The sequence below is a fragment of the Rattus norvegicus genome, chromosome 8, assembly GCF_036323735.1.
Source record: "Rattus norvegicus strain BN/NHsdMcwi chromosome 8, GRCr8, whole genome shotgun sequence".
In the NCBI taxonomy this organism is placed as follows: domain Eukaryota; kingdom Metazoa; phylum Chordata; class Mammalia; order Rodentia; family Muridae; genus Rattus; species Rattus norvegicus.
Genome location: NC_086026.1, coordinates 113,572,619 through 113,600,471, shown reverse-complemented (window position 1 = coordinate 113,600,471; position 27,853 = coordinate 113,572,619). Strand labels below are relative to the sequence as shown.

The 27,853-nt window shown below is 44.0% G+C and overlaps 2 protein-coding genes across 4 annotated transcripts in view; one reads left to right on the top strand and one right to left on the bottom strand.

Annotated features, from left to right (window-relative positions):
* Positions 1-27,853, bottom strand: part of Acad11 (acyl-CoA dehydrogenase family, member 11) — a 65,205-nt gene that overhangs the window by 24,875 nt on the left and 12,477 nt on the right. The window contains exons 5-14 of one of the 2 annotated variants that reach the window (XM_039081558.2): positions 26,190-26,354; positions 22,749-22,890; positions 22,197-22,318; positions 21,159-21,265; positions 19,483-19,609; positions 14,064-14,141; positions 12,606-12,744; positions 9,116-9,223; positions 7,361-7,459; positions 371-767 (exon numbers count right to left, since the gene is read on the bottom strand). In XM_039081558.2, coding sequence (XP_038937486.1) covers positions 724-767; positions 7,361-7,459; positions 9,116-9,223; positions 12,606-12,744; positions 14,064-14,141; positions 19,483-19,609; positions 21,159-21,265; positions 22,197-22,318; positions 22,749-22,890; positions 26,190-26,354 — 1,131 coding nt within the window. In that variant the 3' untranslated portion in view covers positions 371-723. 2 annotated transcript variants of the gene reach the window in all.
* On the top strand, positions 710-5,147 carry Ackr4 (atypical chemokine receptor 4). Of its 2 annotated transcripts, XM_063266147.1 has the most exons (3): positions 711-847; positions 2,073-2,384; positions 3,565-5,147. In XM_063266147.1, exons 2-3 carry the CDS (start codon positions 2,253-2,255, stop codon positions 4,624-4,626), a joined length of 1,194 nt encoding a protein of 397 aa, XP_063122217.1. In that variant the 5' UTR covers positions 711-847; positions 2,073-2,252; the 3' UTR covers positions 4,627-5,147.

Below are 27,853 nucleotides of genomic sequence, written 5' to 3'. Positions count from 1 at the left end.
GGGAAAAGAAAAGGCTTGGGTCTAAAACAACTTCTGCAGCTGGGCACTAAGGTCAGCTTTGCATGAAAAATGGGGCAATGGTATGCAAATGTGAGGTGAGGCCGAGGATCTCGTCTGCGTGAAACCCTCTTCCTTTCTAAGGTGCATTTGTTTGGCAGCCTGGAAAAGCAGCCTCTCCACACACAGGAGTTGGATGGTTCATGACTGGTCCTTGAGGGAAAGATTCTAAGAAAAGGAGAGAAAGCCTCGAGAAACGCACACTTTGGACCACAGAGAATGCTGCAGTGAGCCAGGGCTCTGCCCCAGTAAAATAAGAAACTGAAATCGTGTTGTACGCAAACAGTAAGTCCTGCTTAACTGGCTGATTTGGTTTTTCAAAAACATAACTTTATGGGTTAAAATCATCTTATTTTTCTCTCATAGACAAAATAACTTGGTCAAGTATTTCTGGAGCTCCCCCTCCCTCCCCGCCACCACACCCCACCCTGGGGCAGGGCCTGTGGCCACTGGATGCTCTCAGTGTCTCTCTGTGGCTGACCAGGGCTTGGTGAGCCACAGGCACTCTCTTGTCTCCTTCAGCTGAGTGGAAACGGACGGACGATCCTGCAGTTTGGCCGCCAGAGCTGGGACTCCTTCCATCTGTATCCAGGACATTTAGGAATTTGGACGCATGCCACAGGAAGGTTCGCAGAGCACTTAATCAAGTGCTCCGGAGGTTAAGTTTCAGGAAAGCTCGCTTGGATCCAAGATAAAGGCGGGGTGTAAAACTGAAAACAAGAGTTGCCTGGGTCACGGAGGTCCTCTGATCTCCTCTGCGCTCTGGACGGCAGCTCTTCCAGCTTAACAGGTTGGTTCTTTCGGGTTTTTTTCCCCCTCCTTTTGACCTGAATATGCGTTTCTGATTTTTTAAGCCCAAAGATTTTGTATTTTTATCTTAGTGGAGGATGGGGGACTTGGTACAGGCGAGTTTAAACATTTACATGTCCCACAAAGAGCTATTAAGAACAGCTCTACACTTCACGTGAGTGTACCAAGAAGAGCTTTTCGCATCACCACTGCGGGTTTGTACAATGTTGTCAGGGAGCAGACAGGGTTTACTTGGTCATTGCTTTTGGCTCTTTAAAATAAATTTGTTTTTGTTTTTAAAATGATTTTAGGGGCTGGGGATTTAGCTCAGTGGTAGAGCGCTTACCTAGGAAGCGCAACGCCCTGGGTTCGGTCCCCAGCTCCGAAAAAAAGAACCAAAAAAAAAAAAAAAATGATTTTAAAGAGCATTTAGAAGCCTCCCTACACATCTGCAGAAGGGTGCTTTCTGCAAAGTCTCTTCCGACTCTAACTTTCTTACACTGTTAGGAAGTCATCCTTACTCTCAAATGTCACCCTTACATTTTATTCGGCTCTATTGCTTTCCATCATCCAGTCCAAGGCTTCTGGATAACAATTAAGAACCAAGTTTATACTGTGTTAATAATTAATGCATAAACTACGGAGGCTGCAGAAGTCTCCTTAACAGAGCTTCTGAGCCGCCTTAGAGACTGCACAATAGAGCAAATCTCCAGGCCGGAGCACCTTCCCTGAGGGGAACCCTCACACTTTGCTTTACTCATTCAAAGAAGAGTTAGCAAGTTAAAGACCTTTTTTTTTTTTTTAAATTTGAATATTCTTTTCTGTACTGTTTTGAAAATACTGTTTTCATGATTGATTCTGTAAGATCTGAAATTCTTTGAGGGTCAAAATTAGTCAAACCAAGATAGAGAAGCTAGAAATAAAACTATAAGAATATTGAAAGTCATTATAGTATTTATATTAAACTTGTGAATTCTGTGCAAGCTTTTCTTGTACAATGCAGTGTTATTAGCCAGCTATGATTCCCCAGACCGAGATGGGAAACACGTGGTCCACCCATTCTGCAATAACAGCTTTATATGTGGTGGGAAAACGTTTAGAGCCTGACACATATTTAGTGAACAGCTAGAGTGTACCAGGTATGCTAATGAAACTTTGGTCACAACCAGAAATCAAATTGTCAGACTCCAGAGAACTTAGAGCTTGGAAATACATTTTCTCCACAGGATGGAGTCAAAGCTCTGACTGAGAGTCTTCTGGGGAGGAAACTGGATAAAGCTGACAAGCGAGAGCAATGGAGAGGCACGGCATGTCACGGCAGTGTGTCAGCCACAGCTGACAACTCAGCCCATTACTGACTACTGTGTGGAGCATGGGGAGGAGGCGGTGGCCGGAGGAAGCCTTGGATGTCATTCCAAGGAGCTTGTGGTATATCCAAGAGCCTTCCAGGCAAAGAGCTAAGCGAGACTGTGGTAGATTGGCAAGTTAGAGGCACAATATCAATTGGCAGTAAGAAGAATGGTTTGGACAAACAGTTGGTAAGGACAAAGAACAGTCAGATTCCAGATAGGAAGACAGGAGCATTAAGTGTGGTGTGTTTGTGTGTTTGTATGTGTATATCTGTGTGTGTGTGTGTGTGTGTGTGCATGCGCGTGCATGGTCAAATCTGATATCCAAACTAGGTGTGGTGGCTCACACATGTAATTCCAGCACTGAGGAGGCTAAGGCAGGAGGATTGCCAATGATCGTGCAGACTAACTGGAACCCAGGGATCTAGGTAATTGAGAAGTTAAAGACGGTGCCAGTTTTCAGTTTAGAGGGACCGGGGACACAAGTAGTGTGACAGGCTTAGGAGGCAAGCTGGCTAAGGAGGCTTTCTTGTAGCAAAGTCAACCAGTGACTCTGTGCCAATGCCACGCTAACTTATTTAAATTAAAATTATAAGTAACTCTAGAATAAAAATGAAAACATTTTTCAAGTAAAACAACTTCTTTTACTTTGTTGTAGAAATACTTCACAAGACTTAAGTAACATTTATAAAACTGAAATGTATCTTCTGCTCTTTGATTAAATTTTGCATTATAAAAACTAGGCTAGGCAGACGGCTCTGTGATTAGAGTGCTTGCTGTACACGTGTGCAGACTAACACTTGGATCCCCAGTATGCGTGTAAATGAGGGGTGGCCACTGCAGCTCATCCACAGCCCCAACACTTACAGGGTGCAAAGGATGGCTGCAGCAAGCTGGCTAGTCAGAATAGTCCTGATGGTGAGCTCTGGGTTCAACTGAGAGACCTTACCTCAACAAATGAGGGGAGAGTAATCTAATGACTCCTAGCAACTTCAACCTTTAGGTACATGCACACATGCGTGCGTGCGAGTGCGCGCGCACACACACACACACACACACACACACACACACACACACACACCAACAACAACTCATATTACTTAAGAGTCTTCACGTTTGTCCAGGATTTAATGACTAAGGGCTGGGATACTGTCTGTTGACCATGGGCCAACTCCAGTTCCTATATATGAGAGCAAAGGATGGGGGGACTGACTCCATGTGGTTCTCACTGAAGTTTCCATAGTGAGAGCTAGGCTCACATATGTGACAGCCACAATCTATTCTCGAGAAAAAGAACAAGCCACATGCTGGGCAGAAGCTGCTTCCTCTCATGCTGACGTGAGTGCTTTGTGTTCTTCTCGTCGTGCAGCTTGGCGCCATGGCTCTGGAGCAGAACCAGTCAGTGGAGTACGATTATGAGGACACCGAGATGAACTACACTCATGACTACAGCCAGTATGAAGTGATCTGCATAAAAGAAGAGGTCAGGCAGTTTGCGAAAGTCTTCCTGCCTGCCTTCTTCACGGTCGCCTTTGTCATTGGACTTGCAGGGAACTCCATAGTTGTGGCGATTTATGCCTATTACAAGAAACAGAGGACCAAGACCGATGTGTACATCCTGAATCTGGCTGTAGCAGACTTGTTGCTTCTGGTCACGCTGCCTTTCTGGGCAGTTAACGCAGTTCATGGGTGGATTCTAGGCAAAATGATGTGCAAAGTAACTTCGGCCCTGTACACGGTAAACTTTGTCTCCGGGATGCAGTTCCTGGCTTGTATCAGCATTGACAGATACTGGGCAATCACTAAGGCCCCCAGCCAATCAGGAGTGGGGAAACCCTGCTGGATCATCTGTTGCTGTGTGTGGACAGCTGCCATCTTGCTGAGCATCCCCCAGCTGGTTTTCTACACGGTGAATGAGAATGCTAGATGCACGCCCGTCTTTCCCCACCACCTAGGAACATCCCTGAAAGCATCCATTCAGATGCTGGAAATCTTCATCGGTTTTGTGGTTCCCTTTCTCATCATGGGCGTGTGCTATGCCATGACTGCTAGGGAGCTCATCAAGATGCCCAACATTAAAAAGTCCCGCCCCCTCAGGGTTCTGCTCGCGGTGGTTGTTGTTTTCATTGTCACTCAGCTGCCCTACAACGTTGTCAAGTTCTGCCAAGCCATAGATGCCATCTACCTGCTAATCACCAACTGTGACATGAGCAAGCGCATGGATGTTGCCATCCAGGTCACCGAGAGCATTGCGCTCTTCCACAGCTGCCTCAACCCCATCCTGTATGTCTTCATGGGGGCCTCTTTCAAAAACTATATCGTGAAAGTGGCCAAGAAATACGGATCCTGGAGAAGACAGAGACGGAATGTGGAGGAAATTCCTTTTGATTCTGAGGGTCCTACAGAGCCAACCAGTTCTTTTACCATTTAAATATAAAACTGCTCTCTGTCTCTGCTTTTTGCTTACACACACACACACACACACACACACACACACACACACACACACACACACACACACACATTGTCTCTTCCTCAAATAAAATATTTGTGTTACACTGAGCTTCAACCATCCAATACCAAACACTGTTGTTGCAATGTATAACAAAGAAGGAGCAAGGGGTGGGGGTGGGGTAAGGAAGACAGAGTAGACACCAGAGAGCAAACAAGTAGGCAATATAAGGAAACTAAAGCTAATGACAGGAAAATAGCTTGGCAGGAGGGAGAAAAGCATTGTGCTATAAAGAGGAAGTCTTTGTGTGTGTAGGTGTATGTTGGGGGGATAGTGTTTTGCATTTTCGCTGCAGTGGTAGCTATTCAAATCTGATAGCAACTGTAATTATGTAATATAAAACACTAGGTAATGAGCACCCAGGACCACCCTGTACTATCTTTGTAACTTCCTGTGAGTAAACAACTTCAAAATAAAAAAATTAAAAAAAAAAAAAGAAACATCATGCTGTGAGTCTGGCAATCTAAAACCAATTAATAAAGAAACTTATGCTAAGAGAAATATATAATTATTTAAATTTTAATAAGAATTTTTTGTAAAATTCCAATGCTTAAATAATCATAACAAAACTTACTTTTTTTATTTCTGAATTTATAAGTGATTTTATAACATAACATATAAGAAAGAATGGTAATTAAAGAAAAAGGCCAAAGCCATAAAGATGTTCACACATCCTGGTAAATTCCTATACATGCAAATTGCTCTGATGATGTCACCAAAGAAAATTAATCCAAATACACGCTGGGTTCATCGTGCATATTCTGGAAACCGGCCTTTGAAAATCATTTTTATTTAGAGTCTAATTTTATAACTTCCTAAAGAGCTTGCCTATGTTTGTTGGCCCAGTATTGAAAACCAGTGAGCAAATATACTATCCTATATACAAAGTTTCTTTTTCAATTAAAAAAATTAGGCAATAAAATATGTACCACAGGCTGGTGAGATGGCTCAGAAATTAAGAGCACTGGCTGCTCTTCCAGAGGTCCTGAGTTCAATTTGCAGCAACCACATGGTAGCTCACAACCATCTGTAATGAGATCTGATGCCCTCTTCAGGCATTTGGATGCTCAGAATATCCAAGAGACAATTCAGAGACCATATGAAACTCAAGAAGAAGGAAGACCAAACTGTGGATGCTTCAGTCCTTCTTAGAAGGGGAACAAAATACTCACAGGAGGTAGAGGGAGGGAGGGACTTGGGAGGAATAAAGGAGGGGGAGGGGGAAAGGGAGGCAGGATCAGGTATGGGAGGAGACAGGGATGATATACAGAGGGTCAGAAATTTGAACAGAGGTGTGTAGCAATGGGGGATGGGGAACTGGGGGTAGCCACCAGCAAGTCCCAGATGCCAGGAAAGCAAGAAGTTCCCAGGACCCAACAGGGATGAGATTAGCTGGAATGACCAACAAAGGGGAGGGAGACCAAATCCCTGGTTGGGGGGTGGGGTCACGTACCCATCTCCAAATTTTAACCCAGAATTGCTCCTGACTAAAGGAAATATAGGGACAAAGTGTGGAGCAGAGACTGAAGGAAAGGCCATCCAGAGACTACCCCATCTGGGATCCATCCCATATATACTGCCACCAAACCCAGTCACTATTGCTGATGCCAAGAAGCGTTTGCTGACAGGAGCCAGATAAGGGTGTTTCCTGAGAGGATCTGCCAGATTCCTACTGATACAGATGAGGATGATTGCAGCTAACCATCGGACTGAGCATGGGGACCCCAATGGAAGAGTTAGAGAAAAGATTGAAGGAGCTGAAGGGGTTTGTAACACCACAGGAAGAACAACAATATCAACCAACCAGAACCCCCAGAGCTCCCAGGGACTAAACCACTACTTGGAGGGACCCATGACTCCAGCTCATATGTAGCAGAGGATGGCATTGTCTGGCATCAATAGGACGAGAAGCCCTTGGTCCTGTGAAAGCTTGATGCCCCAGTTTAGGGGAATGCCAGGGCACTGAGGTGGGAGTGGGTGGGAGGGGGAGCATCCTCATAGAAGCAGGAGGAGGGAGGATGGGAGAGGGGGTAACTGGGAAAGGGGATAACATTTGAATGTAAATACATAAAATATCTAAGAAAAAAGCAGATAGGGGTAAATATGATCAAAATACATTGTGTGCATATATGCTATTTTCAAAAGAAATAGTGTTAAAAAGTTAAAACAATCTCTAACAGTTCTTTCGATGAAGATAATATGTAAACAAAGCCTGACATTAACTGCTGCAGGGTATTATTTTTGTATTATCTATATTATATATAAAAGCAAAACAGGGGTTGGGGATTTAGCTCAGTGGTAGAGCGCTTGCCTAGGAAGCGCAAGGCCCTGGGTTCGGTCCCCAGCTCCGAAAAAAAGAACCAAAAAAAAAAAAAAAAAAGCAAAACATACCAAATAGAGTGATGTCAAAAAAGATTATGTACCACACATAGCATTGTCGCTGATACTTAAGACTGAACCCAAACACACGCTGAGCTGTGTTCTACCATCACTGGGTACCTCAGACCCCACAACTTATCCAATTACCTTTCCTCTTGGTACTGACTCTACGCTTGATGTTTCAGAGGCAGAGTTACAGCTGTGACCACACAGCAGTGGGTGGGACCGCCCCACTGCCATGCAATGGGGTGACAGACCCACAGACAGTACTCACCGCTGCTCCACCACTTCTTGCCATGAACTATGTAGCTACCGCCATCTCTCTGGATGCTACACTCCATGTTTGTGGCATCGCTTGATGAGACGTTGGGCTCTAGAAAGGAAAATGGCTTGATTTACAGGTGGGCAGAAACTAGTCGTTAGCCAAAGAGGCTTAGGCAGAAAGTACGAGTTCTTCAAGGACAGGGGCATGCTGATTTTTATTTTTATTTTTTAATCTTTCTTTCTTATCCGTTCCCCCTTGGTCTTGGATATAGACAGTGCAAGCATTCGTTCTGTGTGAGTGGGAAGACTGAGGGATGAGGTGTAGCGTTAGCCGTGTTCCTTGGCCTTAGCTCACGTCGGAGTCCACATGCAACCGACTCGTCATTTTTCTAATCACCAAAAATAGATGAAAACACTGGCTTTGACTTTCCATAATGGGAATCTGCTTTAACTACAGGCAGGCACGGTTTCTCTACTGTCACTAACAAGTTCTCTCTGTGCCTTGTCAGTGCTACTGGGAAAGTGTTGGCCAGGCCACACTTGGAACATTCAAATCTTCGCAACACTTAGGTCTCCAGAACGCTTTCTGTACAAAAGCCTTTAACACCCATAAATTCTGCTTACTGTATGGCATTTAGGAACCAATCAGGTCTCTCCTTGTTCCTATATTGTGCTTAGTTTTGGTTTGTGTGTGTGTGTGTGTGTGTGTGTGTGTGTGTGTGTGCTCACATATTGGAACATGTGTGCATATGGATACAACCTACAACTTCAGTTGTCATTTCTCCTCAGGTTCTTGCCTACCCTAGGCTTTTTTCCTCCCTTAGGAGACAGGACCTGTCATTGGCTGGTGTTGGCTTGGTACTTCGTGATTGGCTAGCTTGACCAGCCAGTAAGTCTCATGGGGCTTGCTGTCTCCTCCATCCCCCAGTGCTGGGATTACAGCTGTGTGTTACAACATCAGACTTTTTCTGTAGATTCTAGGAATGGAACCCAGGTCCACATACTTGCATGGCAAACATTGTACAGACAGAGCCATGTCCCCAGCCCTCCCCTGTCCTTTAAAGGAGGCCTTGGGTCCTTCATGCTTTTGTTTGAAAGCTCCAGAGCTGTTTTCAGAGATGGGGCTGGAAGGCTTATTTCCTGATCTTAGCTGGTGCTTTGTAAACACTGTCATTGCATCATTCTGAAGGTGTTCAATATGTGCCTTTTGATGATTCAAGTAGAAAGAACTTTGATATTATATAAAGAGTTGAAGAAAATAATAAAATCTGGCCATCAGTGAAAGGTCACATTATGACCAAACCCAACTGAATTTAATTCTAAAGTCAATTTGAGAAGATAATTTTCATCTTTAAAGGAACTTCTGAATCACTTTCTCCAGGGCACAAGTGTGTCGACACCATTCTCTTCAGTGTGCCCGGGCTTTCCATTCCACACTGTGGTTTCAGCAATCTTTCCACAGATCTAAGTTATGTTTTTCTAGGTTACAGAATAGCTGAGCAGCAATTGTAGAAACAACATAATTTAAAAGACATCCCCAACTGCTGGTGCTGAAGCAGACTCCCGGAATACGCCTGGAGCCCTCCCAAAGGAGAGGGCTGAACACGTAAGGGTGCCAGCATTCCAAAACAGACCCAAAATAAACACACTTCTGGCTGTGGACAAAGTTGGCTACAGCCAGACTACAACCCACGATGCTTCAGTCCATCATCCACACTAATCTCAAGATGGCGATGACAGCAGATAGGCCGTGCCTTGCTCCTACCTGTCATACAGAAGACGGAGGTGATATCGCCACGCAGGAGAGGCTCCAGCCACTGCTGCTTCTGCTGCTCGCTGCCGTACAGGTGTAGTACCTCCATGTTGCCTGTGTCTACACGGGAGGACAAAGTGTTTGACCTTGGGAACTACCAGTCCTGAGTCCACATTTAGGAAGACAGAACAGACAACATCTTTCTAAATGAAGTTTCTGTTGATGAAGATATTCGGAAGTGCACATTAAGTGTAGCACTTAGTGGTGCATCACATGGCATTCGGTTCGTATTTCCTCAACTGTTTCTGAACCTCGGACACTTGCCCAGTTCATTCTTTGGCTTTATGGAGGTCTAACTCAGCTAGGACTGAAGTAGCTGTTCCTGGCTTACTCTGTGATTGTCTGCTGTGCCTCCATGCTCCTGGAGAGGAACTGACACTCTGCCCTGAGCTCCGGCTCCTAAGTGTCCATGATGTTCCTCAGGCACATGGTTGGGCCAGGCTTTCTGCCTGTGAGAGTCTGTTAGTCGTGGGTAAGTAAACTGCTCACGAGCTATGTTCTCAGCAAGATCCTCTGAAAGACCTCCTTCCCTGAGCTGCAGCCATTCTCCTTTATCTTTTATTTTGTTTTGTTTTGCTTGTTTGCTTGTTTGTTTTTTTCAGACAGGGTTTCTCTGTGTAGCCCTGGCTGCCCTGGAATTCACTCTGTAGACCTGGCTAGCCTCGAACTCAGAACTCAGCTGAGTTGAGCTTGTTTGTTCAGTTTGTGTCTGGGGCAGGTTTTCTCATCATAGCCCTGGCTGGCATCAAATTCCTGCTTCTGCCTCATTAGTACTGGGATTATAGGCGTGTACTCTAAGATAGATCTTAATTGGTGCATCCCATTCCTCTGTGAAAGAGAGAATCCCTGTCTTGTGGGGAAGCAGAAACCCTGGAGGATCCACTCGATCCACTCCAGTCTTGAGGGATGCTGTCTAGTACACCACCCACTCTACCTCACGGCTGAAAAAGGTCTCTGTTTATTGTGTGCTTTCCTCTGATTTCCAGTCCTGAAAAATGTTCTTAGAATTCTGCTGTAATCTTCTCGCGATTTTAAGAAAGATTTTCAGTGTCACCTCCTGTGACTTGGAGGATGGTTGCTCAAATGCTGATGAAAAATGACAATTATAAATCAAGCAAGATCTATATTGACAAGTGCTGGAAGAATAGCTTGGGAGTTATCCCCGCAGAGGATCTAGTTCAGTGCCCACCGCCCACGTCAGGCAGTTCACAGTAGCTTGTAACTCTAGCTCCAGGGATCTTATTTCCTTTTCAGGATACATGCATACACAGAGGCATGCACACACATAGATAGCGTTTTTAAAAAAAAATTAAAAATCATCCTTTAAAAATATACCCTTATACTCTGTTCAGATACCAATACTGAATCAGGAGAGACAGAACTCCTAGCAGATCAATACCAAACTGACATTGTTTTTAAGCAAGGAGAAAAGAAGTCCTCAGTTACAATCAACAGAGTGGATGACTGCTTTCTTTGCTTGTTTGAAATTTGGTGTCACTGTTACAGTTCAAACAAAATAAAGAGTTGAAACTTTTCAAAATTAAGCCGGGAGCAGTGGCACACACTGGTAATCCTAGCGTTTGGATGTAGGGATAGATGGAGGCAGGAGGATCAGGAGTTCAAGGTTATTCTTGGCTACACATTAACTATGAGGACAGCTTGGGCTACATGAGATCCTCTTTAAAAGAGAAAGAATATGAAGTTTTCAGTTTTACTTTGAGAAATTGATAATTTTTTTTAGTTTATGGTTGGGGGAAAGTCTATTTAAAAAAAAAACAGCCCAAAGGCCCTACCTTATTATAGTGGCAGATTTGGAAATTAAAATAGCTATTTTAGCACTCTAATAAACAACATTGTACAACTCTTTGAAGGGAAAAACAGAAAGACAAACTATAAGGGTGTGTATGTTTCTAAGCTTGGACAACTAGGTAGAAATCAATCATCCGGCTTAAGGATCCTGCAGAATGCAATCAACACTGGCCACGACTCCATTAGTCTGCCTGGAAAACACCTCAGCACATAGCATCCCAGGCTCTGCACCAGTTCTACCTCAGAAAGGAAGACTCCTGGCTTCTTGGTTCTCCTTGTCTTTCTGCTTGAGAGAACTGCTTAGTCATTTCTTAGTCAAAAACTAATTTTAAATTTTCAACAATCCGTGGTATTATTTAAGCAGAACAATCATCAGACTTGTGACATTTCAATCTTAGGAAAGCCCCCCGGAGTGGCTGGTGACAAGTGACTTCACAAACGAAGTGGAAGGACCATGGCAGGGCTGTAAGCAAGCTTCCCGCAGCTGAACTTGGCACGTTACTGAGCCACAACTCTACACAGTGGAATATGTCTAACACACTCTCAAAATGGAACAAAACTAATACATTGCTCTAGAAAACATCTGAATGTCACGTGTAGTAGGGAATGGTAGTTTCATGAGACCTGTGTTAGATAAAGATAAATAAAGGAATATCATGTGTGTAACTACACGTGCTACACAGTGGGTTGCAATATAGGTCATGTCTTATTAGGAAGAGTAGGGAAGAAAGCTGTGAACTTCCAGATTACCAGTTTATTTCTTTTTATATAAAATCACACTGCATGCGCAGTGTGTCATGGCCACATGGTAGGTTTGGGATAAGATCTTCAGACACTGAGGACACATTTCTTTTTTTTTTTTTTTTGGTCTTTTTTTCGGAGCTGGGGACCGAACCCAGGGCCTTGTGCTTCCTAGGCAAGCGCTCTACCACTGAGCTAAATCCCCAGCCCCGAGGACACATTTCTTACCATAGCCTCTTGACTGATTACAGCGCAGAAGGGCAGAGACTTGAGAAACTGGTACAGACAGAAGGGAGACCATGCCAGGAATGAGCTCTATCAGGAGCCTATCAACTAACCTGAATTTTACATACAGTTTAGCATGGAGCCACCTTGTTAAACATGGACTCCTCTCTCAGAGATCCACTATACTTGCATACGCCCTTCTGTTCAATATGGTGCCAACTCTTCTGGGGACAGCCTCTTAACACCACGGCCATACAATAAAAGGCGGTAGGAAATCCTGCCAATTAAGTTTACAGTGTTCTGGTAAACATGGCTTGGAGCCCCTGACAGAAACAAAGGCAGCCGCCTGGGAGAAAGCTTCACACAATGGAGAGACTGGGAGATTAACTAGCTATAGAAATAAATACCCAACCCCAACCAGGAAGTGGGACGTTCACATAACCAGTCCTCTTGGTGGCTACTTCTGCCTACTGGCAATCTTAACATAATGACACTGATTAAAAGAACAGCCCACTGAGGACCTCAAATCCACCTGTATATTGCATTCAAAGTAGCTGTAAAATTATGCTCAAATTTGTAATTGAATGACTTCGTATTGGAAAAACTTCCTTATAATAAAGAGATTTGAAACCCTGTTCAAAGTATAAAGAAAATGATGTGTAGTAACCTGGTGCTTGGCAGTTAAAAACATCTGGAGCGAAAAAGCATTTTCCTGTCTCTTCAGCAATCAAGGCATAGTCCACCTGGCTGAGACCGCTCACAGCAGGCAAGAACAGGTTCCACAGGCCCTCTGCTTTGGCCATTTCCTGTCAAGGGGATGGACAAGTGATCAAAATTTACCAAACAAAGTAGCTTATTTTAAAGTTATTGGTGGTAATGCTTTTTGAAATGTAAAAGCATTTATGGAATTATTTCATTGTATTGTATTCTGTGTTAAATCAAGGGGTTACCAACTCACTGAAGGTCAGTGGCTGCTTAATAATTATGGGAATGTCTTGCTTTCCAGGCTCCCTTAGATTTGGCTCTAAAACTAAACTTGCACACTTCAATGCTTGTCATGCAAAGAGAATGATTACAACCACCCCCGCACATTTGAGTGTAAATCTTACAAGTATTGCCGTGATCGGGAAATATGACATGTGTCCTGACACCACTCTGCACAAATATCCTACTGGCCTTGCTCCTTGCTGGACAAACTCAGGGCCCAGCATGCTCGAGAGGGGAGCTCTTCCACTAAGTCAGAGCCCAGCCTCCGTGTCCCACAGCCCACTCTGGCTTCAGCTCACTTGGGAGATGGTTAGCAGGGGGCAACATAAAGAGACTACTGTATCAGAACCATTCAGAATACTAAGTAGCCCAGGTTTGATAGTAGATTCCTCCCCTCCCCTCCCTTTCTCTCCCTTCCCCGCCCCTCCCTTCCCCCCTCTCCCCTCCTATCCCTCCCCTCCCTTCTCTCTCTCTCTTCCTTCCTTTCTCCCCCACTCACTTCCTTTCTATCTAAAAAGAGCCTCATACTGTGGCCCTGGCTCGCTATGTAGTCCAGGCTAGCCTCTAGCTTGCAGCAATCCCCCACATTCAGCCTCAGCTTCCCTCCAAAGTGCTAGAGTTACAGGTGTGAGCCACCACAGACAAGATTTTTAAAAATCCAGATTTTTTTTAAAAAGCAATTTTATTTTAAGAAAGTTATTTCTGATGGCCAGGCATGGTAGTACATGCCTTTATTCCCAGCACTTGGGAGGCTGAGGCAGGTGGGTCTCTTTGAGTTTGAGGCCAGTCTGATCTACAAAGCAAGTTCCAGAACAGCCAGGCCTACACAGAGAAATCCTGTCTTGAAAATCAAGAGACAAAAAAACCAAAACAACCCCCTCCAAAAAAAAAAAAAATCAAAAAACAAAGAGAGTTATTTCTGGAGCATGAGCTATCATGCCTATCATCCAGGCACTTGGGCAGCAGAGGCAGGAGGATTGCCACAAACTGAATCCAGTCTGATCAATGTGTCAAGACCATAAAGAAAAGGAAAAAGTTATTAACATTGTAGTTATCCTTTACCTACACGACAACAATGATAAATAAGGTCCCCCAAACGCGCAGTTCCCCATGTTGAGTGCCTTCTTGTCTCTCTTACCTTTAGTTTTTCAATCACTAAGGGGTGCTCCCACTTTTCCGCTGAGTTTCCATTTTGAGCATAGTATTCAGCTACTTCCTTAAGACATTGAAGGGGAAATGATTAGGCTAAATTAATTTAAAATAACAATGTCATGAGCACTGTGAGTGCCTGTGCGCGCGCGCGTGTGTGTGCAAGCACCCACACGTGCTTGCACATGTGTGGGCTGGAACTCGTGATGCTGTCTCAACTGCCTAAGAGCTGGGATTACAGGCACCTGCCACCATCTTGCTGCCTCAATATTAAACAGCAACAGACAGTAATAATCTTATACCCAAGGGGTATGTGTTCTGCTTCCAGCAACATGGTATACGGTAGGCATAGAAACGCCTCAACTAAAAAAGCTGGGTGAAGTGTTACCAATTGAAGATATATTAAGTGCTGTACGGTTGTTCTGGAAGAAGTGACCCAAACAGCTTATCCTTCAGACAGGCAGGAGAATGGGAGCTAGCTTGTCCTCTGGGCTGTGGAGGCTGACTTAGGCCTTGGTTCTCCAGGGGCCACACCAGCAGGGCACAGGCTAATGATAAGGCCCGGGGTGGGGCGGACAGAGCATATAGAAAGAACTTTCATCCTGAGAAGTAAAACCCAAGTGGGGAACAAATGGAACAGAGAGAGACACACACAAAAACCTGTGCCTTTAGAAACACACCATGGGGAGAAAGCTCCCCACAGCTCTTAGTTAGCAGTAAAATAGGAAAAAGAAATGCCAGGTCCGGAAACCTGCCTTCACCCAAGCATGGGATCCAAATACCAGACCTCAAGTCTCAAACCCAAATTGGGTTTACAATGTCCTGCCAGCCGTGGCCTCAAGCAGCTGGCAGGAACTAAAGCAGCCCTTCGGGAGGAAAGAGCTTTGTACAAAAACTCACGTAACTCCATCGGGGGAAAAAAATCAACCCACAGCCCATCCTGACAAATCCCTAATCACTGCAGGAAGCCAGCCGCCACAGGCCAGAATCAGCAGTCACGTTTCCTCACAACCACCCATACTGCTCACATTCACAGAAGAAAGGGGTTGTGGTGACTAGATTCCAAGAAGAAAGAAAGGAATTACAAGTTAGACAATGGGCTGCTAAACCCGACAAAACAAACTTTTACAGCAACTCAAGGAAATGAAAGCCTTTGCAATGAAGCTTGAGAAGGTTACCGCGGCTTCTCAAAGGCCGGTAGGACCGGAAGCCCCTCCCCTTCCGGGGAAGACACACTGGGGACCATGAGCAGGTAGCACCCACATGCACCTACGATACTTTGGTGAGTCTGGGCCTCTCTTCTTTAAGAACTGTCCAGGCATTTCTCACACTCTCCAAAGTTAGATAATACAGACTATGGAGAACTAAACAACACGGTAGGAAGACCTAAAGAAATTACTTTACCCAGAAACTTGAGAGAAGAAAAGTATGAGTGAAAAAGGATATAACGGCCCATGGAGTACTGATTTGCACGGCAGCAATACGGATCTTGGATAGTGAGATGGCTCAGAGGGTAAGGGTGCTTGCTACCAAGTCTGGCGACCAGAGTTCGATCCCTAGGATCTGACTTCAATATGCATAAACCCCGGCAAACAAATGAACAAATGTAATTGAGATGTTAAAAAGAAATTGAGGGGTGAATATCTTCAACAACTGAGAGAAAGTAATTAACTTGGAATTCATATCCCAAACTGTTGGCGGCTGCTGCTGCTGGTGGCACATACCTATAATCTTAGCACTTGAGAAGCTGAGGCAGGAGGATCATGAGCGTGAGGCCAGACCGAACTAATTAGGGAGACCTTGTCTCAAAGCATAACGCTGAATATTAAAGAATTAGGGCAGAATAAAAATATCATCAATAGGCAAGGTACTACTTATGCCCTCAACAAAACAAAACAAAACAAAAACCAAAAACCAAAAACCAACCAAATGACAGCAGAAAAACTCCCTCAGACTCTTAGCAAAGGAACTTGGCTCCAAGAGAAACATCTGAGTTGCAAGAATGAATGATAAAGTAATAACAAAGTGGGAAAGTCTAAATTAAACTATTCAGGCCAAACAGTAACCTCTGCTTTGTACAATAAAAATACTGGATGACAGTTCTATGATAGTTTAGAGATATATTTATAAATACTTACAGCAACTCTGTATCAACTACTTTCTCCACACTTCAGCTAAGAGAATTATGGGGGTAAAGGTCATGGGTACTGTCAAAACTTTCTGTGTGTTTCATCAAGTTAGTGTAGATTACTCTTCCAAACGACACCGTCCTCAGCAGTGGACTGCCGTGTTCCTCTTGGGGAAGCAAGGCTCATCTGGAGTCCCAGCACTGTACAGGGCAGAGGCCCCTGCATTTTCAAAGACTTCAGGATAGAGAGTGCTTGTCACATCTGTCAGGAAGCCAGTCAGGATTGGAAGCCTTTCTGTTTGGAGTTGCATATTATGCCTGTTCCTAGGGTGGCTATAAAAAGTCAGTGCTGTTGTGCTTGGTAATAAATATATTATGAAAGATGTTTATGATGTCTTCATTCTGACTATCTCTTTATGATCCTACAGTTCTGAGAAATCAAATTATACCTGTGTTTACATGCCCCAGGAGGGTGGGTTCACCTTAAGCCATGCTAAAGAGATAGGAGGAATAATTAATTACTCCTTTAATAAACTACTATATCTTTCTTTCCTAGAATTAACTGCCCCTAGCCCAGATCGCTATGAGCTGAGCCACTTTGGGGTTTAGCTTGGTCCGCCCATCTTTCTGACTCAACTTTCCCGGATGTTGGCCTGAACCTAAGCACACCTTTCCTGGCACATCATGTTTCCTCACTCTTCTCTGTCTGTAGCCTCCTTCCCTGCCAAGTGGCTGTCTGGTGTCATGTGGTGACTTTAATTATGCCGTAAGCAGCACGGCATGGCTTCTCTTCTCTCTGAGCAGAGGGAGGTTCCGAACGTGACTGCCGTGGGTGCTTTTCTTTCTAAGTCTAATAAAATCGCCTGCAACTTCCATTTGAAGCCATTTTTTAAAGTCTTTTAATAATGAGACCATGAACTCCACAAGGGTCCCTGCATTTACCCAGATCATCTGGTGACCATGAAGAGACTCTCTTGACTTCTGATAACATTATCACATTGACCTGTGTGCCCCTACACTGTGCTGCTTGTTCTGTCCCACACTGCAGTGCTAGTGTTCCTCACTGGTTCTCAAAAGGAAGAACTGACGTAATACAGTTTCAGAGGTGGGTTTTGTGTTCATTTTAGGCTACCTGAGGAGTTTCAAAAGGTCACAGAAATAGTCCTGCCAACCTTATTTTTTCTCGTTATGGAAAATACATAAAAATATAAACAAAGAGCCACCAAGAACGTTAGTAGCTAAAGATGCACGATGTTGAGTCCTGCTGTAATATACGACACAATATTATCTTCTAGACATGCCAATGTTGGTTTGGCACCTCGGTTGCAATAACATTGAAAAGAATTTACTGTTTTCTCTCTTTTATTTTGCGAAAAGCTATTTACTTCTCTGCAAATCATTTCAGATTATGCCCCGCAGCTGGGGATTAGCTGTTCCGATCATCTTCAGGATAAAACTACACAGGTCGTTACAAGTTTCTGAGTGATGACATGTTGCTGCTATCAGATGTGGGAACACAGATTTAAAAGCTCTGCCAACACAGAGTGGCTTTGCTTACCACACAAGCTTGGCCAACCTTCGCCTTCTACAGTCTGTCCGGGGTTTGTGTTTTTACTTTTACTGTGAGTTCTTCGCACATATTTTAACAGCTGAGTAGCACTGGGTTCACAGGCACCACAACCTCACTCCGACCCCTCCCATCCCTGCTTCGGTGTCAGCCACAGGAACAGCACATGAGAGAGAAAACAAATCCCTTTCTTCCCTCTGCTAATCTAGGCTTGTCTGGGCTGGCTGCAGGCGCAGGCATGTGGCAGACGGGCTTAGATTCAGTATAAGTACATGAGAATTAGATGAACTGATAGGCAAGCTGGCTCTCCATCTGAAACTCCACAGAGCGAGCGGACACAGAGCTGAACAATGCAAGGCGCTGCTCACTCATGGTCATGGGCCCTGGCTTCCAGCCCAAGAAGCTGGATAACTCTTCCAGCACCTTGACTTCTCTCTGCCCCTTGCTCTCTGTGTCACCCAATCACCTACTTCTCCATTGTGGGAAAAGCCCACTTTCCTCTCAAAATTCCTTCAAGACGAAACATCCTCTATGATGGTCTGTTTGTTCTTCGGACGACCCACTCTGTCTTTCAAATCTACTTTGCATTAGCTTTTCTGGTGGGCCCCTTGTCTGCTCTAATTTATTCCATTGTCTTAAAACTTCAATTGAATTTTATTTTAGGAAGGGTAATTTGGTGAATTTAGATTACTATATTGAATTAAAAGTGCTGTTCTCCCCTTTTGATATTCAAAAGTTTAATTTTGAATTCAAAATTGGACACACACTAGCTAGGGCAGAGCTAATTAGTGCCAATGGAGAGGTGACAATTTTAGAAGTAATACTTGAGTGTTTTTGAAGAAACTGTATCCCACTCTATGATAAATGTTCATATCAAGATATCTGCTAATATGACAGCTAGTCCTACAGTTCAACAGCACTAATGTCCTTATAAATGCATCTTACTTCTGACATCGTTGAGAGACTCTTGATCTTTTGAGTTCATTTGACTCCAGTCCAGCTCGAGACCCTCAGAATTGCAGGTAGCTACCATGAGGTTTACTGTAGGCGGACCAGACTTACTCATGTTGCAGAAGGAAGGACTGAGGCCACACAAGGCCACCAACCTCTACCAGGCATGGATCGGAACCAAGCCTTTACAACTGCCTCACATACACACCCTGTCAAAACTCCTCCTCTTCTTCCCAGCACTTAGTGCCTCTTCCTCACCTGTCTTTCCACAGGGGCGTAAACCCTGTCTGTCTTGTTCTAATTTTCAGCTGCTCTTCTGGTGCCCAGTACATAATTCTTTACTGGATGAATGTTTCCTCAGTCCAATCCATGAACTTCTTCAGTGTAACCCCTTATAATGACAGCTTGTGAGGGAAAGGAAGGCTAGTATTTATGTGGCTTTAAATGATAGGCCAGAGTTCAGGCCACGTCTATTTGGGGGAGACTGTGGTTCTCAAATTCTCAAAGCATCCACATTTAGAGTAACAAAAGCTGAAGATCACCGCCTTATCGAAAGGCAGCTGGGTGTAATGTTTCACTCCAGTCCATCCAGGCCTCACTGCTTGGTCCCTTTGCCTTGATTTGCAACCATAGACGTATGTGCGTATCCTGCAGGAGATTTTAGCTCTAAATGTCTGAACTGAGGGAAGTGGAAGAATGGGGGATGGTGGGGGAGGGGCGCTGCCTGTCAGGAAAGAACTACCGGGTCCTTGAGCACAGTACCTTTTCAGCAGGAAAGACATGCTGCTTCATGAACTGCTTCACCCTAGTGAGAACTTCCTGGCCTCTCCTGCTCTGTGCAAACAGCCGGCTTTTTGCGTCAGCCTGTGGTGGTACAGTACTGAGAGTTCTGGGCAAAAGAAAAGAAAGGTTACAAAGGTGTCCGAAGTCGTCATTATACATTTCTTAAAATCTCCCCAGCTATCCAAAGATATCCGTAGGAGGAGCGGCCACATCTGGGAGGCTTCGGCTCATTATTCAGTTAGCCACCAGCAGCTCCAGGGAGCAAACCCAGAGCCTTGCACAGACCAGGCAATTGCTCTACTACTGAGCTGTGACCTCAGCCCCATGGACCATTTTTCATTTTTATAGTATGGAGCAAACATAGAATTGCTTTGTTCTGATCATGAAGCTTGAATGCTTAAAAAGCTACTTGGGAAAACACAAGCCTCACATGGCCTCAATCAGTGCTAGCCTTAGTGCTGTCCATCCACTGTCACAACCACAAAAGAACAAGGAAGGTCTGCACAAATCTGTCAGGATTCTTCACACATGATTCACAGATACCACTGCAGGTCATTTTAAAGAGGTCCTTAAGAGAGTAATAAGAAACACAGTGAAGCCCTTGTTCTGTTGGAAAATCCACACAGAGTTTTGAATTGAATTTAGAAATGAATTGTAAAAAACAATTATCCTGGGGCTGGAGAGATGTCTCAGTGGCTAAGAGCACTGACTGCTCTTCCAGAGGTCCTGAGTTCAATTCCCAGCAACTACATGGTGGCTCACAACCATCTGTAATGAAATCCAATTCCCTCTTCTAGTGTGTTTGAAGAGAGTGACAGTGAACTCACATACATAAAATAAAGAAACAAATAAATAAATTCCCCCTAAACCCAGTTATTCCAATGTTGTGTCATGGGTAAGTGGGGCTTAGAAAATGTCTCTGGGGTTAGTACTCATCCACTGTATAAGGAGCAGGAGTGTGGCTGGAAAGGTGTGTCAGACCCCTCAGAAATGCTGCCCTGATATAGATACAGTTTCAAAGACACTTGTAAAATGTTGAAGAAAAAAGTATTACTGATGAGTTAATAATATGATAATGTCATTTAAATAGGTATGTGTAAGTAACAAATATTATATGAAACCATGCTCACCTGTATATTTAAAAGATTATAATTCCAATTGGTAAAGAATACATGTAATCATAAATATGGGTATTTTCTTTTCATTTTTAAGTCATTATCTTTTTAGGTATATTGTCATTTACTAGAAAACTATCCTGACTGTCAATAGCAGTCCTAGTCTGGACAGAGATATAACTTCCATTTTCTTAAAGTTTTAAGCTTCCCACACCCAGTGACTAAGTGAATAGTGAGGACCCCTGGCTGTGCCCTGACTCTCTGGGGTCCTGGAGACCTAGCTGATTGAGGCTGTAATGTGACTAAGTGAGTAGTGAGGACCCTTGGCTGTCCCCTGACTCTCTGGGGTCTTGTAGACCCAGCTGATTGAGGCTGTGAATAGTGAGGACCCCTGGCTGTGCCCTGACTCTCTGGGGTCTTGTAGACCCAGCTGATTGAGGCTATGAATAGTGATGACCCCTGGCTGTCCCCTGCCTCTCTGGGGTCCTAGAGACCCAGCTGATCGAGGCTGTGAATTACCCGAGACCTTGCTTTCCTTACCTTCTTGACAGCTGTAATCCAGTTTCTGCCAGAGGCTGCACAGTATTGGCAGTGAGAAAGCTATCCTCAGATGAGTTATTTCCCATGAGGTATCTACTGTAGACCCCCTACAAGTAAATTAACATGGGACAATTAAAATTCATTGAGAATGGTCCCTTAGCTAACCAATTACTCTTTCCAATTTGTAATTCATGGACCCCAGCGATGTCAGTCAGACCAAGGAGGCCGTGAACTTACTTGCAGAGGACACTGTATCCCTATGAGTTAGAGTCACACTCATATCATGTCCTTGTGTCCCTCTTATCCAGGCAAAAGTGTAACCAATGACTCAAGCCAAACTTGAAAATGAGCCACTGCCCAAAACAAGGCAACGCCCATACTGATTACTGCTTCCCTTAACAGCGATCAAAATGTAATCAGACATTGACACCAAGGAGAATGGTCCTGTTCAATGTCATCTTTGATTCCTAATTTGGGTAAAACAGTGTCCTTTGAGCAGTGTGACCTGAACGGCAAACAGCTCTTTCACAATTCCCACTCAACCTAACACGGCCTCTTCTCATCATCAGTTGACTGGCTTTAGAATCTGGGTGTGTTCATGTGTACGCTTCCAGAAAGAGTAACTGTGGTGAGAAGACCTATGCTGGATGAATTCAGGTGGGACCACGCATGCCCTGGGTGGCTCCCAGACTAAACAAGGGGGGAAGATTTTTCGGTCTCCAACAAACGAGAAACGAGGATTTTAGCGTGCTTTTCTGGTGCACCGTACGTAGTCTTTCCCACCATGCACTTCCTACTTTCCCATCACCATCACGTCTTCTCTCACTGACCTTCTCTGTACAAAAGAGTCATAACTCATGTTTTGACTCTTAACTCAGATTTTCTTCCCACTGAAGTCTTTTGCTGTTGTAAATTCTAAACTTACATGTTACTTATATCTAACTTGACTTTTGGAGGAACACAGTGGCCTAAACAGTGGTTTAAACATAGCTCACAACACATCGGAAAGAAATGGTTAAACTTGCTGAAAATAAGTACCTGTGCTATTCCAGCCAATTTAAAAAATGAAAGGGCCATAAAGAAATTCCAGTTAGGGAGATTAGGATCAATTCCCCTGCGACGGCAGTATATAGAAATCAGTTCTTCCATCAATGGTATTCCTATAAAAACAGAACACAGCATAAGCCTTAGTAAGGATGCCACAGTGAACATTTCAAAATGACATAATAGAGCAAGAAGATACAATGTGTCATGCAGTGCAAAGACAGTCACTATTGAGAAGACACAATCTGACAATGACATGCAGTGCAAAGACAGTCACCACTGAGAAGACACAATCTGACAATGACATGCAGTGCAAAGACAGTCACCATTGAGAAGTTACAATCTGACAATGACATGCAGTGCAAAGACAGTCACCATTGAGCCAAGTAATATTATATGCAAAAAATGTGTATAAAAAGTGAGGTTCTAAGTTCAGAAAACAAGCAAGATGAATTAGAAACATTTTTAAGGAACAAAAGCTACACAAAACTACAAGCAAGGTATGCCTTTCAGCAAAGAGGCGTTTATGTGACCGCTCCTCTGTACCTGTGTTCTCTTGAATGTGAGAGCCTCGATTTATCATGGGCAGTGTCCGGGGCCAAAAGTAAAACAAGGAAAGATGGGCTAGGTCTGACAAAGGATGGCCGAAGGTCGAGAGCTCCCAGTCCAACACTGCTATAACCCGACACTGCAACAAGATGCACAGGACACATTGGATTCAAAACAAATGAAATAAGCAAGCAGAGGACACAGTACATTCAGCACTCGGATTTCCATCAAAACGCAACATGAGGTCACAGTTTGTAGTCTTTGCCCACAGTGGTGCCTCTGATTTATGAAAACCAACCAGCATCAACTGTCTAGTGCCAAGGCCTCTGGTTCTACTCCTGGCTGCTAATCCTCCTGCCCTCTGCCCTGACATCTCTGCTAACAAACAGATGCAGACACAGCTCCGACTTCTCAGTCTGGAGGAACTGAGGGAAAGAAGACGTTCTAATGATTAATTATATTTATATTTTAAGAATTAATGTAGATGTGACATTTGCTCTGGTGATGAAAAGAATCACACACACACACACACACACACACACACACACACACACACACACACACTGTGAGTCAGGGTATTCCACATCTCCATGCACCTTTGTTTTTTCACTTCTTTGATTCTTTGGAAAAACTTAGACATATTATTGTAGAATTGTGGGTTATTGTGAACTTTGAATCACACAGATCTAGATTCAAAACAGAGCCTGGCTACAGAGTGTGATACTGTCTCAAAAAAAGGGGTGGGGGGCTGGGAAACACAGGTCGTTGGTAAAGTGCTTGCTGGTCTCTAGGTTCAGTTCATAGGCACGGGGGAAAAAGGTCTTCTTTGATTAAGATATGGAGTTATACCCAAGTGATACTATGTAGCAAAATTTTGAAAACCTAAGTTCAAGGTTTAAAAACTAAATGTCCTATATGCAGGAAACGTTCTAATTCACACATTTTAATTAAATAAATACTAAAGAAAACAGTTTCTGAAATACCAGATTGTGGTCATTGTTCCTGAGGGGAAAAAGTCAAACTAAGGGGAGGGGGACGGGGATGGGGATGGGGATGGGGGTTTATGTCCAGGAAACTGGAAAAGGGAATAATATTTGAAATATAAATAAAAAATATCCAATAAAAGAAAAAAGAAATACTAAAAGCTAAAATTAATCTTATAAAAAAAAAGTCAAACTAAGTCATGCATGAATCATGGTGTCTCAAGAAGGGGAAATTGAATGTGTGAATCCTCAAAGGAGTTAGAAAGGGATGTCAGAGCCAGGGCTTGGCAGGCACTCAGAGAAGCTAAGTGGAAGTGAAAGGTGGAAGTTTTAAGGTTGCCCCCCTCCCCAGACAAAAGTTTAGAGCAGAAGAAAGAAACTGGTCGGGCCCTGGAACTGCATATTCCAGGAACTAGCTGGCCACAGAATGAGTAATTACACCAGCTGGTTCGGCAACTCTCTCCCAGGAACTAGCTGATCATAAAGTTAGATTAAAATCTTAAAGAACAATCTTGAGAAACAGGAAGCTTCTCCCAGGAACTGGCTGACCATAAAGTTAGATTACAATCTTGAAAATGATCTTGAGAAACAGGAAGCTTCTCCTTGTGATTTTTCACTGGTATTCTCGACATTTTCCAATGATGCCATCCCTACCCCCTTGGGTTGTGGCTTCTTCCTTTAAATACCCCTTCTCCCATACTCAGGGTCGAACTCCTCTACCCCTGCATGGGATACGAGTCTTGACTCCAGTGCACTGATTCCCATCAATAAACCTTGTGCAATTACAGCAAGGATGGTCTCTCGTGAGTTCTTGGGGGGTCACGTCATCCCGAGACTTGAGTGATGGTCTCCCCGCTCCAGGGGTCTTTCAGAAGCAGAGGAAGGAATTAGTTAAGACCTATGTTGAGGAATGTGGAGGACAGACTCCCGCATAGAAGTAAGTTCAAGGTCAGCCTGAGACAGAGTGAAATTTAGGCCCAGACATGGTTGAAAGGTCATCTTACATGACAGAATCCCACCTGGTTATTCTTTGTGCTTCCAAAGGCAGGTAGCTCTCTGGATTCATTTGCATGTTAAAACTTGCCTGACATCATTTTCTATGAATAAGGGGTGGGGTCATGCAATGCTGACTCATGAGATCATTAAAAGTGAACCTGGAGTAAATGACTAAATTGATATGTAAATAAAAACCTGGGTCTTGGTCTGTCAGAGCTGAGCTATCCAGACAGAAAGCTGTCTTAAGCAGAAAACACACCATCAGCTTGTACCCCAAGATTTAACTTTGAGTTTATGTTTTTTCTCCACTCTCAAACACTCCATTTCTGAGGAGCCCCTGCGCAAGCAGAGGTTGGTCCTTGACGGCCTGTTATATTTTATTTTGCTCTATTTTGTTGTTATATCTTTGAAGAGTTTCTTTTCTGATGAAAGAGAGAGAGGGAGTCATAGATCTAGACAGAATGGCAGAGATGTACTTAGAGAACACAGCGAGGGAAATTGTATTCAGATTATATTGTCTGTGTAAATAGTTCATCTTTAACAAAAGAGGAAAATAAGCTGGGTTTCTGTTAAAAGCTGAATTGAAAGAACATGCGTGGATATCAATGTTGAGTTCAGCAGTATTCACAATGTGTAGCTTAAATAACTTCCTATGTATCCTGCAGCATAGGACTGGATAAAACATGTGGTATGAATAACAAGTAGATATTTTTTAACTATAAAGAAAAATAAAGTTCATACTTTGCAGCAAAAGATGGGCACAGCTAGAAATTATTGTGTTAAGTGAAGTAACCCTGTCTCAGAATTACAAATACTGTTTTTGATAAAAAAAAAAAAAAGTGCATCTCACACATGCAGTGCCTGAAGAAGCCAGCAGGGGGCACTGGATTCTCTGGTGCTGGAGAGCAGTCAATGTTGACTGCTGAGTGGGTTCATGTTAGTCCACTCAGGGTTGGGCCTTCTATTCCTAGTGTATAGGCTGTTTAAATGGTATGTTGGCATGCAGGTCTAAGATGTCTCTCTTGCTCAGTTGTCTTTTCTCTCCATCTGTGGTTTATGCTCCTTAGGGGACATATGAATGTTTCTGAGCACAGAGTTGCCCACAACTGATTGTTGATATGAATTCTGCCAGCCATGCTATTCCATGAAGCTGGCATTTAAGGGAGTAGATCAAAATCTTCTTCGACAAGAGTGACACCCGGCAACTTCCAAGCCCTGCTTAAAGTGAGGACTGTGATACTGTTTAAGATTAGCGCCAGCCCCAAAGGCAGACAGAGTCCTATGCCATAAAATCTGTAGGACTCAGCTCCAGAGGCTTTACGTCAGAGAAAGTTTGAAATGTGGGGAGAACAGACTGATCTGGGCTCCTTCAGGACCTGGGGGAAGCGGGGGACATCTGTTTCCTTAAGAAGTCTCAGGTCAGATACAGACAATGTGTCCCAAATATGTCTCACGGTACCTCTTTGGGGTGGAAAACTATGTTGTCCAGCTTGAAATCTCCATGAACCAGGCACTCCTCATTGTCGCTATCTGGCAGGTTCCTCATTAGCCATGTGGAGAGTTGGTCCATGGCAGGGATGCTCTGATGGGCGGAGGCCTGGTACTGCTTTGTCCAGGTGGACACCTGGGGTTTGGGAACAGGAAGAGGTAAAGACAGAATGTCCTGGGGTCAGTGACTCTAAGACTAGTCTATCTGTGCCCAAGTCCACCTTACGACTGAATGCCTAACGGAACTGTTCACATGAAACTCCCAGCAGCATGAAACCCCCAACACTCAAGTTTCTGTTCCTGCTTGCTCCGTTTTACCTACCTAGGTTTCTATTGGACAAGAAGGAAAAATGCTGGCATAGGTGTCAAGAACGGTCTTCACTCAGTAACTACTTCATGGAAGAAAGAAATGCATGCAAACAACCTCCAAACACAGATAATTTCACACACACGTACATACACCACATGCATAGGTAATTTCTCTCCCTCTTCTCTCTCTCTCTCTCTCTCTTTCTCTCTCTCTCTCTCTCTCTCTCTCTCTCTCTCTCTCTCTCTCACACACACACACACACACACACACACACACACACACACGCACCTCACAAGCAGATGGTTTATCCCAGAAAAGGGGGCTAGAAAGAGCTTTTCCCACTAACATCCTCTCCCTCACCCACAGGATATTTTCAATGTACCAATAAGAGCAGAGCAGGCTTTATGCTGCTCTTAGAATTAGAAGCAAATGAAACCCACCTATTCTCAGAGCCCTCTTACAAATGAGACCACATCATTCAGCTGCTCAACTCCTCTGTTGCCCAATGTCTGTCTGCTTAATTTGGTACAACAGAGCAAAGTTCTTCAACTTTGGCTTCTTACTGGTGAGATTTATATAATGTCTAGGAACTTATTGGGTCAGTATAAACCTCAAATTCCTCATCGGCAAAATGAGGATAGCGCCTCTGTCTCATGAGTTTTGCAGAGATTTAAAAGCAGGATGTGCAGAGCTCACTTAGAACCAACTCAGCACAAGTGAAGGCTCTCTCTCCCCGCCCCACTGTCAAAGGATGTTCTTATAATGGGTGCAGCCCATGAGGGCCTGGCCTGGCTGCAAGGTCACCATCTCATTCTTAATGCTCCACATCCAGGCACAGGCACACCAATGCCCATGCCCCAGACATACAGCCCTTGCAATGAGCACTGAACAGTTTACTAATGGCTAATAAACTCAGGGAAATAGACCATTCCCCAGCTTCCTGTGCATGAGACTCATGGAAGGGTCTCTGAAAAACAACCACAAGTTCCTTTACGGCAGGGACTTATTTCTGATTCCTTGATAGATTTAAAAAAGTGTCTCACAAGCATTAAAAGCTTAATAGATGTTTGCTTAGCACAACTCGGAAAGGGGAAGCTGAGAAGAAAATCTACTGGTAAACCAAGTGAAAGGTGGAAATGGAAGCTTTTACTAAACAAAAGGTTATCTAAAACATAAAATTCGTGGGGGTGAGGGTGGGGGAGATGGCTCTGTCAGTAAAGGGCTTCCTGGGCAAGCATGGGGTTTGCCTAAGCATGGGTACAAGAAACCACATGAGGAGAGAATAAGGAAGGAAGGAGATAAAGAAAGCCAGCCAGGCCTGATGG

Bases quoted from the DNA above. Each gene is read 5' to 3' on its own strand.
- Ackr4 (XM_063266147.1), top strand. From the start codon at position 2,253: ATGTCATTCCAAGGAGCTTGTGGTATATCCAAGAGCCTTCCAGGCAAA. The intron at 2,385-3,564 runs GTAAGGACAAAG...CTCGTCGTGCAG, and splicing joins ATGGTTTGGACAAACAGTTG to CTTGGCGCCATGGCTCTGGA.